The sequence below is a fragment of the Motacilla alba genome, chromosome 3, assembly GCF_015832195.1.
Source record: "Motacilla alba alba isolate MOTALB_02 chromosome 3, Motacilla_alba_V1.0_pri, whole genome shotgun sequence".
In the NCBI taxonomy this organism is placed as follows: Eukaryota; Metazoa; Chordata; class Aves; order Passeriformes; family Motacillidae; genus Motacilla; species Motacilla alba.
This window is the reverse complement of record NC_052018.1, coordinates 94957569-94969518: the sequence shown is the minus strand read 5'-3', so window position 1 is coordinate 94969518 and position 11950 is coordinate 94957569. Positions and strand designations below refer to the sequence as shown.

At 39.5% G+C, this 11950-nt stretch overlaps 1 protein-coding gene across 6 annotated transcripts in view; it reads left to right on the top strand.

Annotated features, from left to right (window-relative positions):
* The first annotated feature begins 477 nt into the window (after positions 1-477).
* Positions 478-11950, top strand: part of EPRS1 (glutamyl-prolyl-tRNA synthetase 1) — a 37776-nt gene continuing 26303 nt past the window's right edge. For all 6 annotated transcript variants that reach the window (XM_038133535.1, XM_038133533.1, XM_038133530.1 and 3 more), the window contains exons 1-6: positions 478-671; positions 2937-3021; positions 7515-7614; positions 9461-9617; positions 10344-10483; positions 11132-11232. In XM_038133535.1, the coding sequence (XP_037989463.1) occupies positions 626-671; positions 2937-3021; positions 7515-7614; positions 9461-9617; positions 10344-10483; positions 11132-11232 (629 nt within the window). In that variant the 5' untranslated portion in view covers positions 478-625. The remainder of the gene's footprint in view (positions 672-2936; positions 3022-7514; positions 7615-9460; positions 9618-10343; positions 10484-11131; positions 11233-11950) is intronic.

Below are 11950 nucleotides of genomic sequence, written 5' to 3'. Positions count from 1 at the left end.
TGCAAAATTCGCACGTCTGTCAGAAGTTTAACAAGTGACATCCTACAAAATCAGAAGAGTGAAACGACCGCACTCAAATGTGTCGGTGTGTGTTGCGCTGCTCGATTTGTTTGGATCATCACACATAGAAAAGGGGCTGGAGGCATCTCCACGGCTGCTGCCAGACATCCAGCTAAGGGCTGTGGCAGGCAGCGCCCGCAAAGCCTTGGAGAAGGCTCAGCCGCAGAAGCCGTGAGAAGGGAAGCACCGTCATCTGGTTTGCTGAGGGGCAGGGCAGCCCTCAGCCAGCACCCATCCCTCATCCCGGCCGGCTCCCCAGGGCTCCACCGACGCGGCCGGGAGGGCCTCGGGAGGGCCCGTGCACCGCCCGCTCGTCACCTCCGGGCAGCTCCGGCCTCGCCTCCTCCTCCGGCCGGGCTCCGGGCCGAGGCAACGAAGGGACACACCGCGCCCCCTCGCCTCCCTCCCCGCCGCCTCTACGGCTTCTCCCGCGGAAGTGACGAGCGCTTCCCCCGCCCCAGGGCGGCTCCTGCCGGGCGGTCCGGGCCGTGCCGGCCCCTGCCGAGGTGGCAGCGCTGTACGCCCCTCCCTGCTGCCTCCCTCGGTTCCGGCGCTGGCGGCGGGAATGGCGGCGCTGAGTCTCACCGTGGACCCGGGCAGTCCCCCACTCGGTAAGTGCGGGCCAGGCCTCACCCCGCGCTGCCCCCATGCCGCTCTCGCTCTGCCGAGGGGTCCGGCGGGGCTCTGTCCTCTCCCCGCTTCCCTCGCTCCCTCCCGCCTGTGTTGCATCATGCCGCGCCGGCCGTGCCCGCGTGCGGGGCCGGGCGAGGCGGCAGCGGGGCCCGTGCCCGTCCTTCCCATCCCTCCCGGCCGTCCCATCCCTGCCGTCCTTCCCCGAGGCCGTGTGCCCGCTGCGGGTCCCTCTGGGCAGCCGCTCGGCCCGTGGTGGAGCGGCCGACGCTGGGCATAGCTCTGGCTGCAGCCTCGGGTGACTTGGCACGTTGAGGCTGAATGTTCAAGGCAGCCCTAGTTCACATCGCCTGTTCGTGAGCTCTGCCCCTGTTTTGCTATCTTTCATTTTCGCTTCTAATCTGCTGCTAAAATTCCCCTCTGGAGAGTTGGCTCGAAGTTCTCAGTTGCTCCCGGCCCTTCGATGTTATTTTGCCTTTAAAAATGTTAAAACCTCCTTCATTGCACTTTCATCCGTCTGGAAACAATCTTTTGTATGTGTTCCATAAAATTTCTCCATTTCGTTGTAGCTGTACAAAATAATTTTTCTTCCTATTCTTCATTGTAGTTTATCGGTTTCTTTTTCTTGCTGTTACTCCCAAATGCATTTCAGAGTTGAATACAACTTGCATGATTACTAGTAGATTCAAGGTACAAAAACATATACATTTTAAATAAAATTTATCCTGAGACTTGTTTATACTGATTTGCCAGAAAATATAATGATGCAATATGAATTATGATTAACATCAGGTTTAGGGACTTTGGAGACTTATTTTGGTTGACAGCTGGTGTGTGGCACTGGAGGTTTATTTCGGGAGATTGCAGGATTGTGTCAGAAATGTTACATATTACAGATGAAACATTTATATCAAGGAGACAAGCACACTCTTCTTACTCATCCTTACTTCATACTCTTCATTGTGTCTGCTGTGCAAGAAAAGTGTAGTAGTTTTTAATGCCATCAGTATTAATTACATAGCTTGGTGCACATAATACTTGTCATTTTCAAAGCATTTCCGAGCATGTTATTAAAATACTTACGTGTCTTACTAATGTATTGCATAAGGGATGGTACCCTGAATTTCACAGATGGATAGCTGAGGGATGATAAAAAGAACCTTGACTTACTCTTAATGCCACAAGAAGGGTTTTCAGCTGAGCCGAGGTGAGAGCTAGGGAATTCCTAGCTCCAGTGGTTTCTATTTAGGCCAGTGTATTAATAGCTTGTAGTATCATCTGCCTTGGTAGCTGGAGCGTTGTCCTAGGGCAGGTAAAGTGCACAGCATGCTGTGGAGACTTTAACAGGTTAGGTGGCTTTCCAGACCTAGAGTACAGTCCTTGTTTTGTCTATGCAAAAGCTTGCTGCCTTTGTATGTGCTTCTGGGCAAAGTTAGAGAACACAAGCTCCTCTGCTTATGCTCAGCAGGCTGAGTCTGGAGCAGAGCCAGTGCAGAAACGCAGCCAATTGAGCTCAGTGCTTTGTTTGAGCTGCTGCGTCGTGCTGTAGAGCCTACAGATCAGAGCAGGTTTGCATCAAGTCTCTTGGAATGTGGGCAGAGCTGTCTTCCAATCAGTGGTGTAGCCTAAAACTTCAGTGATTCTTTTCTTTCTAGAGACCATTTTTTACTGTCACTGGTGAACTACTTTGAAAACCCAGTGTAAGCTTCCTGTTCTTTTACATGGATAAAGTTTTTTGGTTTTGAAAGGCTAATCTTTTCATAAACTTTAAATCAGGTTAAGAATAGTCTCATCCTTGTTCAGGAAGTGCTGGTATGTTCAGTAATTGATCTCCTTTGATGCATGTGTCAGGGCTGGAATGGAGTACATTAGTAATACTGTTCAACAACTAAGAGCTTTTTGATTACATTCTCCTCATATTCTGGGGGACAGGCCTAATTTTTACCATACCTTTAGGAAGCAAAAATGTATCACAGCTGACACTTGCTGAGCTCACTGCAGATCACTGTGCACTGAACATTATCAATTTGAGGCTGTAAGGATTGCCAAGAAGAGGCCTCTTGCATATGAGACTGAACATTGATTTTTTTGTTTCCTTGGGCGTTCTCACTTGAAGGAGTCAGTTCAGTCACCTTACATCTCCTGGATTCACCTCAGTGGATAGGAAATGTAAGTGGTTGGTTGTAGCTATGAAAGGTATCTCTCCTGGAAGGAAGTTCACTATCTTTTTCTCTTGTTTTTTCAAGGAGCACTGCTGACTGTGGAGCATGTGAAGAATGATGTTGAAATTTCAGTGCAAGAAGGCAAAGAAACCATCCTCTCTGTGTCCGAGTAAGTGACTTTGCATCTCTTCTTCTACCTTTGGGTCAGCAGTTTTAAAAATCACATGGTTGTAGCATTGACAGTTACCTTTTGAGGTAGGAGGAAAAGAAAAAAAACCACAGTTTTATTTATCACTGCATTACTGATGTCTCTAGCACAGGCAAAACATTTACAGTATATTCTGAACTATATGCTTATGGAAAGAACTCTTTTTATTTGCAGGTACCTATGTATAATATTTATGCTGTACTAGACACTTTACTGTTTAGGACTTTATGTGGTGCCATGGGTTACCAACAGCAAGCATAACAGCATGTTTTATATTGGAGAGGTTTGATAATATAAGATTCCTTGGACTTGTATATGTTTGGTGGACTGAAATTTGAATGTTTAGATGACATCATTTTAGGCTCCCTCCTGTGTGTGTATAAGCAAAGGCATGATATTATGTCAGGAAAGTGCTAATTAACTGTGCAGTGCTATTCAGTGTATCCATCTGCCCAGTGTAGAAAGAATATTAGAAATTTTTGTAGTAATCTATTGTCTGTCCTTCTAAAAGTACTCTGCCATTGGAATGGATAACTTCAATTTTGGGGCACAAAGATGATTTTTACAATCTAAGTAAGATCAAATGCCTATCAGAAATGCAGAAGTAACACTGTTAGTTTTGGGAAGCTGCATTGTCATCTTTGATTCCGTATGAGTTAAGACATCTGTATATATCAAGAGGAGAGATCCTGCTGTCTTACATATCAGTGGAAACTCTGGCATTTAGTATCCGCAGAAAGGAGCACATTAGTACACATGAGTACACATTGCAGTTGAAACTTAAAGTATGGTAACACCATGATGAATTTGGAATTACTGATTATAACTGTAGGTTTTTACAGTTTTGATTATTTTTTTGAAGATTGGGAGGAATCTGTTGTTCACGGACTTGCTGGCAAACTCATTTTGTAAGCTATATCAGTAGAAGATGGTATTAGAGCTGCCAGTGCATCATAGACTGGAATACCTTCTATAGAATGGCTACAGAAGCAACGTATTTCATCTTGTATTGCAATTACTGACTTGCTCCTCATAAATTAACACTAACTGAGCATTTCCATGTCTTCTAGCCTTAGGTAATAAGCTTGTCGCTATGTACATATATTTGCAGAAAATCAAAGCACAGGAAGATTTACAACCTTCAGTCATGGTTGTTTTACTGGTTGCAAATATTGTTTTCTGTTTATAATGTTAGACCTGAACTCAGATAGGGGTTCTTGCATGATCTGATATTGCATGTCATCTTTTGCTGTGCCTGGTGATGGTACTGAATTTGTGGTTTTGAATGAAAGCAAGAGAAATATGACAGATTATATTGGTATTTAATTGGTACAGCTTTAATAATCTTTATGTGTGTTTTGCACATGTGGGATGCAGCTTACATAACAGGAAGTTAATTGGATATTTTTTACTTGCAAGAGAAAGTTTTCCCCTTAAGTAGCCTTAGATTTTGTTTTACTTTTACTGTTTGGGCAGTGTATGGATATATATATTAAAATATATACATATATATATATGTGTGTGTGTGTGTGTATTTTTACATGTATGGAATATTTTTTATGTATATAGTTTGCTTTGAAATAATATTTATTTCATTAAATAATTTAGTGTTGCCATGCCTTCTTCCTACTGCATTGCAAAACCACCCATGTTGGCTGTAATGGAACTTTTCAGAAATGTAAAGCAAACATTCTTTATCTGCTCTTTGGCCCCAGGTAGATAATGCCTAGAATCATGGGCCCATCAGATGGAAATTTTTGTGTGTTAGTGCCCTCTCATCCTTGGCACTGGCTTATGTTCAGGAAGTTATTCCAGACCTCAGTATTGCATTAGTTTTCCCTTGCTTGGTTGTACAATAATTTTGAAAATTGATTCTCTACCTTAAAGCCTGTTAAAAGTATATCTGCAATGTGAGAGGCATCAGCTGAACTTGTATCTCAACTAATGCTTTTGCTAAATGGATTTCATGGCATCAGTTCTGCTGAAGCATCTTGTTTTGGCATGATGTGAAAATCACTTGGGATGTTTCAGATTTTGATTTTTTTTTTTTTTTGGAATCCATTAGTTCTAATGACTTCACTTGAACAATAAAGAACATTTTATTTGTGATTCTTCTAGGTTTGGTTTTGAAGCTCAGCTGAAATCTGGTGACAAAATTTTTAGCTAACTAGCTGAAACTTAGCTGTCAGCCAGCTACCTAAAAGGTTTATTGCTCATTTGAGATGATGAATTTTATTTTAAAAGTTATTTTTGAAGACTTAGCTTCAAAACTTCATGTAGTAATAGCTCCTAAGCAAACTACTCTGCTAAGTGCTGATGGCTTTATGGAGAGTTTTGGTGTACCTTGTCAAAACAAGCTGCAGTACTGCTTTTGTGTGGTGAACAGATGCATGTTTCAGAGTAGTTATTCTTCTTAGGCAGATAAAGCAAAAGCTTTTTGCAAATCAATTCAACATTATTTTTTATGGTTGGAAATAATTTGTGTTTTGGGGGTTTTTGTCTTATGTGTTTGCTTTTATTTTTTAGTCCCTTTTTCCCATCTTATCTTCTTGAACCTTTGCCCTGGTGTTTAATTATGTGACATTTCATGTCACACTCGATAGCCACTCTTTGCCTGTAAAATTGCTTTGTTCTTGTTCATTCTTCCTTACTTAGCCTGGGAGTTAGCAAATACTGGCTGCAAAAAGTCTTTTATAACTTTTTCAAAGAGGTCAATTAGTGATGTTTGGGTGGAAGTATTTTGTTTTTCCTGAAGAAAATAACAACTTTTAAAGCATAAGTAAGATTTTACTCAGAGTAACATTTTCCCATTTCATACATGTATTTGGTTTTGCTTGAGTAATCAAGGGGTATTTGTTCTGGTATGAATTAGAGAAAACAATAAAAGGGCATTTCACAGACTTTCAAGTGAAAATGTATTGGAAATTATTTGTTTTTCTCAATTTATAAAAGCTTCCTTAAAATCTGATAGTGGGAAATTAGAATAGGACACATTTTCAATTACACAGTAGGGTATAATTTAAACACCCTACTGGGACATTTGGTTTTAGTTATATTTTATGGATCTCCTATATATATACTGGATCTTAGATGCTTGAAAAGCAAGCAAAATTAAAAACAAGCAAACCAAAAAAAGCCCTCCCAATGATCTATATTCCTTATGTTGTACTGCAGTTAGCCTAATGAGACTGGCTGGTCCATTTGTACTAAAAATGGGACACATTCTAATTGTTAATATATCAAATACATTCCGTATAATTTTCAGAACTTTTGTTGATTTTTGCAAGGCTTGAGGGCTATCAGAATTCTTTTAATTTTGTAAAGGACGCAGTAGGTAAAAAAAGAAATAGAGAACAATGACAGAACAGAAGTGGAACCTTGGTTGGACAAGTTGGAGTATAGCATTCAGTCCTTTAAACTGAGTAAATGTTCAAAAAAACCATTTACAGGGACTCCTTTTGTTGGTATCAATGCTTGATTTAGAAGGAATTGGAACTCTCTTTTTGCAATCTGCATCTGTGTGGGACTGTAGAGTAGAGATGAGTATTATCTGGAGAACTGATGTTTCTGATGCATCTTTCTTCCAAAGATGTTTAGCAAATATTAATTATTTTATTTTATTTATTTGTAAATAAAAGATATAACTATTATTATTTTTTAATTTATAATTTATTTGTTAATTTATTAATTTTTAGATGAACTGGAAGCTAGATTTCTGACAGTGTACAGCTTTTTTTGATACTGTATGTAATGTAGAAAAGGGACATGAAAACAAAGAAGTACTCCCTTTGGAGAGCCTTTCTTCTGCAGATCTGTTGAGGACTTTCATAAGCGGAATGGGGACAACAAATTCAAATTAGTCTGTTATCTGGAGAAGACTGGGTAAAAAAACAAATACAGGCAGGCAATTTTGTTCACCAGGGGATGGTTTCATTGAAGTGTGAATTGAGTAAAGTAACAAATGAATAGGGTTTTTTTCCCCTGATGCTAGCCCTTAAAACCATGACAAAGACCTCTCAGTAATTCTGGTGATTCACTAGGAATCCTCTTGAAAGTGATCCTTCTTTTATGAAAAGAAAACAAATATTGATTAGCTCCTTACAATCTGGAAAATCTGTAGCTTATGTTATGCTTATGAATTCTACCAGATGTGGAGAGAGTTTTAGTATTTGAAAGAATAATCAGTCTTATTTTCTTATTTTCAGCTTAAACAAAATTCTTGCTCATTTAGAAGCTTATTATTCTATCTGGTGATAAAAAAACAAGGACTTATTTATTCTTTTGCTAGGTTTATTTTATTTTTCTTTTTCTAGTCTGGTGACCTGGTATCTGTTGGCTTGCCTGGAAGCTATTTTGTGTTTGCTTTGCACATGTTTCAACTATGCATGTGCAATTAAAGTTGAACTGAGTGGAGGTAGTAATTTACCTTTGCCTTGCCCCTCTCTTTTTTTTAGGCAAGTTTCATTTACTGATGTGAATTCAATAGCTCGGTACCTGGCTCGAGTTGCTGCCTCTGCTGGGTTGTATGGCTCAAATTTGTTGGAACACACTGAGGTGAGAAGAAATCACAGAATCATAACACAGTTTGGGTTGGAAAGGACCTTAAGGACCATCTATTTCCAACCCCAAAGACCATCTATTTCCCATGGGTGGGGATACTTTCCACTAGACCAGTTTGCTTAAAGCCCCATCCACCTTGTCCTTGAATCACTCTCTTGTCTCTTGGGTGGTTTTTTTCCTTTTCCCTTTTTGTCTTTTGGCCTGTTCTAAGTTTGGGGGGCAGGGTTCAGGGGTTTGGGGTTGGGTTTTTTTTTGACCTTGTGTCTATTGTTCTGCATTTTACTGTTAGACTGAGGTTCCAGCTATGTGGGATGCTGAGGGGTTTGTTTTGGTAAGCTTCCTCCTTCATATAAAGAAACACAAAGACTAAGAAATCTGTATAAAGACTAAGAAATGTGAGCTTTGGAAGGGTTGCCCTTGCCCACCCCTGCAACAGCAACTCCTAAGCAGACAGCTTGCTAATATAAAATAATTCAGGTTGGAAGGTAAAACATGGGATTTTCCCTCTTCACTTCCCTCAGCTCTGTTGCCATCAGTTCCTATCTTGTAACACTTCAGTGTAACACACCAAGGAACGCTGCGTGCCATTGAAATCCTGAAGTAGCTTTTGCTGTGTATGGCAGACAAAACCTTGACCCTGGTTTCTTCCTGGGTCTAGCTCAGAATAATCAATCATATGCTGAATTTTAAATTGATAACTGAAACTAGCAGACAAATTGTAATTTATTTCCTTTGAAATTTGGGGAGGAACTGAAGGATTTGATTCAGGTCTTTTCTTCTTGAAGCCAGTGGTAATCACTCTTCAATCACTCTTCTGCCCTCATAACTGGTCTCAAAGGAAGTGTTGTCTTAGTACTTTGCCTGTGAGGCATTAAAACGTTGTAAGTTATCTTGTGGCTATTTAAAATTTCTGTCCAAATCCCTTGTTTTTAAGTTAAGCCCAGACCTCAGCAAACACACTTTCAGGGCTGGTATTTCTGATACAGTTCTTCTTTTCGCTTCTGCTTCTTTCCAAAATAATACTCTGCTTGGAGAAGTATAAGGACAGCTGCATTTGTGGTGCATGTATTTTGGCGTGCAACTGCAAATGACTGAACTGAATTCTGTGATGGGTGTAATTACATCTGTGCCTGCCACATTGGCTTGAACATTGGAAGGATTCCCATTGCAGTTTGCAGAACAGTTACACATGAAATAGGACGGGAGAAGAGACACTTAGTCTCTTGCAGGATTGAGAGATTCAGTTTATATACAGGCTACATTATTAACCAGCCTAATTCTTAATATTTTTTTGTGTTTATGTACAAAGAGAGATGGAAAATATTTTTGCAGGAGCAGGGGATAGGACTTGTGAAGGTCAGGGGTTTGATTTCTTCAAATCTTAAAGGAGATGAGGAAGGGAAAATAGGGACTGAGGGGAAAATGGTAGACTAACCAGCAGCAGCACCAGGAAGAGGAAATAGGTCACAAATATGATATGTAAATAGCTAAAGGACAGGGATGATTTTTATATACTCTTGTGATAAGTGACTACCTGAGAACTGCTTATTATTTTACCGATGCGAATAACTTCAGTGAAGTTGTTGTTTTCAGCAGTTTGAATTTATACTAAAGGAGGAAATTAAATTTCATTATTTAATATTGTTCTTGGTGAATTTTTCAGTATAATTTATTTTAAATATTCTTTCAACATATGTTATAATCTGATATATTTAATTCTAATGTTCCTGTTAATATCTTCTGTTCAGCTGTTAGATCAATTGTGTATTATTCAGTTATTTTACAAGCTTAGTTTTCATTCCTTGAGTAACTTTAACTGTCTTTTGTCCCTTCAAACAAGATTGACCACTGGCTGGAGTTCAGTGCTACGAAGTTATCCGCTGCCAGCCAGTTCGCTTTAGCCGTCCAAGAACTCAACCACTGTCTGTCTCTACGGACCTACTTGGTGGGAAACTCTCTGAGTCTTGCAGATTTGTGTGTCTGGGCTGTACTGAAAGGTATTGGTTTATATTCTCTGTTTCACTGGCTTGCAATATTAATATATTGATGCTCAATTAATATACAACAGGAATCCCCAGTTTTTCTTTTTTGTGGATGCTAATAGTGACTCCTAGGTCTATGGCAGACTGTGTACTGTCATGCACACTGCTGTGACCTGTGCATCACTAGTGATTGCAATAGTATAGCTTAGGAAATCCTAGATTTTATTTTTTTTAATTGTTGTTACATTTGGAAATTTATGAGCTGTAATCCCTAGGTGGAACTTTTTCTAATTTCTTTTGTGCTAATAATTGCAAGAATATCTTTAAGTACCTGTTGCCTCAATACGAAAATGTGCAACATAAAATTATATGCATCGACCTTTCTGTGACATTATCTTAGCAGAGGAAATTTCTTTGGTGTTTATTTTGAATAATTAAAAGATGTAGATGTGACTCTGCAAAATACCATTTAGAAGTTAAAGAAGCTTTGATGATCTGTTTTTATGGATTTGGTTTTTATTTTCTCTTAGCTCTGTATCTAAAGGTGATAGGTGACAAGATACCATTCAGTATAACCCAATTCCACTTGAAAGTAAAGGGAATAATTAGAATTAAAAGCTAGCAGCTTTTGGTATTTTTTCAATGTTGCTGCCCTTAAGAGCAATCTGAAAAGCTGCTGTTGATAAAAATAATTTTATTTTTATTATTTAATAATTTGAAAACTTCTTTGTTTTCTAACAGATAGTAGTACGTGGCAAGAGCAGTTAGAACAAAACAAAGCTCCAGTGCATGCAAAGCGATGGTACAGCTTCCTTGAGGTACAACATGCTTTCCAGTCAGTGGGAGCCAAGTGGGCTGCTGGTACACCAAAGGTTAAAATGGTAAGATTTACTCAGATCTTCTGGAGAGAGTAGCTTTATTTCTGTGAATACACTGCAAGAATTTTTTCTTTTTAGGTTAGAGAATTAAAAACTGAAAGTAAGCAGTCGTACAGTGAACTAAACTTTTGTAAACTCTTGTTTACAGTGAAAGTTGTTGCTTTCAAATTTAGAAAGGCATGAGTTGTCTAGTCCAGTGCATAGATGGAATTGTGGAAATATGGCACCTCTTTTAATCAGCACGGCTCTTTAGATATATTGTTTGCTTTTTCTAAAGACAGTTTGAGATCCTGATGGACCTGCAAAGATTGCTCTTTGACTGAAAGTTGACTGAATTTGTTAATCATGTTCAGGTTAAGAACACTAAGATACAAAACCTTAACTAGCAATTGTTTTTTTCTATGGAATAAATTAGACAACTTGGTGGGACTTTTCAGTCCTGGACCAGATTTGAAGACAAAATAACTTAAAACTCTAGAATTAATCTTTATTTGGAGTCCTTGAGTAATGTGAAAGTTGCAAAGAGATGACTTTGGGGTCCAATATGGCAGCTTGTAGATTTGAAAGGAGACTTTGATACAGCAGTTGTTATCTAGAGTTTTATATCAAATTTTACAGCTAATACAATCTGCAATCATGTCTCTTTTCAAGGCAACAGAAAAAGAAAAGAAAGCAGATGTTGGGAAGTTTGTTGAACTTCCTGGCGCAGAGATGGGAAAGGTCATTGTGAGGTTTCCTCCTGAAGCAAGTGGGTAAGAAACATGAATACTTTGACAGGGTTCTGTTTTGGTTTTTTTTTTTTAAAAAGAAAGTATTTTTATGAGGATGGTAATCAGCTTGTCAGACAAGGCTGTTTAACCAAATGAGTGTTTAAAACTTTGTCTCCACTAGAGCTGTTCATTCACTTCTCCTCTGTACTTCATTGCACTGTCGCCTGGACTTGGAATAGGGAGTTTAGTTGTGAGGTGATGTTGTGCAGCTCAGCAGTGGGATGAGGAGAAGCAGGAGGATGGCATTTGTATGGATAATGGATGTGTGTGCCCTACCAGGAGCTATGATGTGGACATGCAGTCCTTATGAATTGGGTCAAGGAACTCAGTGCTTCCCAAGGAAGCTTAGATTTGAGAAAGGAAAGATGTATGGGATAGCCTTCCTTGGGGAAGCTTGACACCAGATGTATAATGGAGGGCCAGGGGTCCAGGCTGTGTGCAATACCAAAGCACAAGCTCCTTAAAGACCACACAGAGGAGATGTGATGAGCCAGTATAATAAACTCAATTTTCAGCCAACTTTTCATTTTTTGTTTCTTTTTGGAGTTGCCTGATGGCCTATAAAAGTTCCACGATTGCATTTGTTCATTAAACTGGCTGTTCAGCATGACGTGACTTCTGTAGTTGTGTTTCTTACTCTATTAGTCCAATATAAACTTTACTCAAATATTGTAAATTATGTATTATGTACATGTATGTC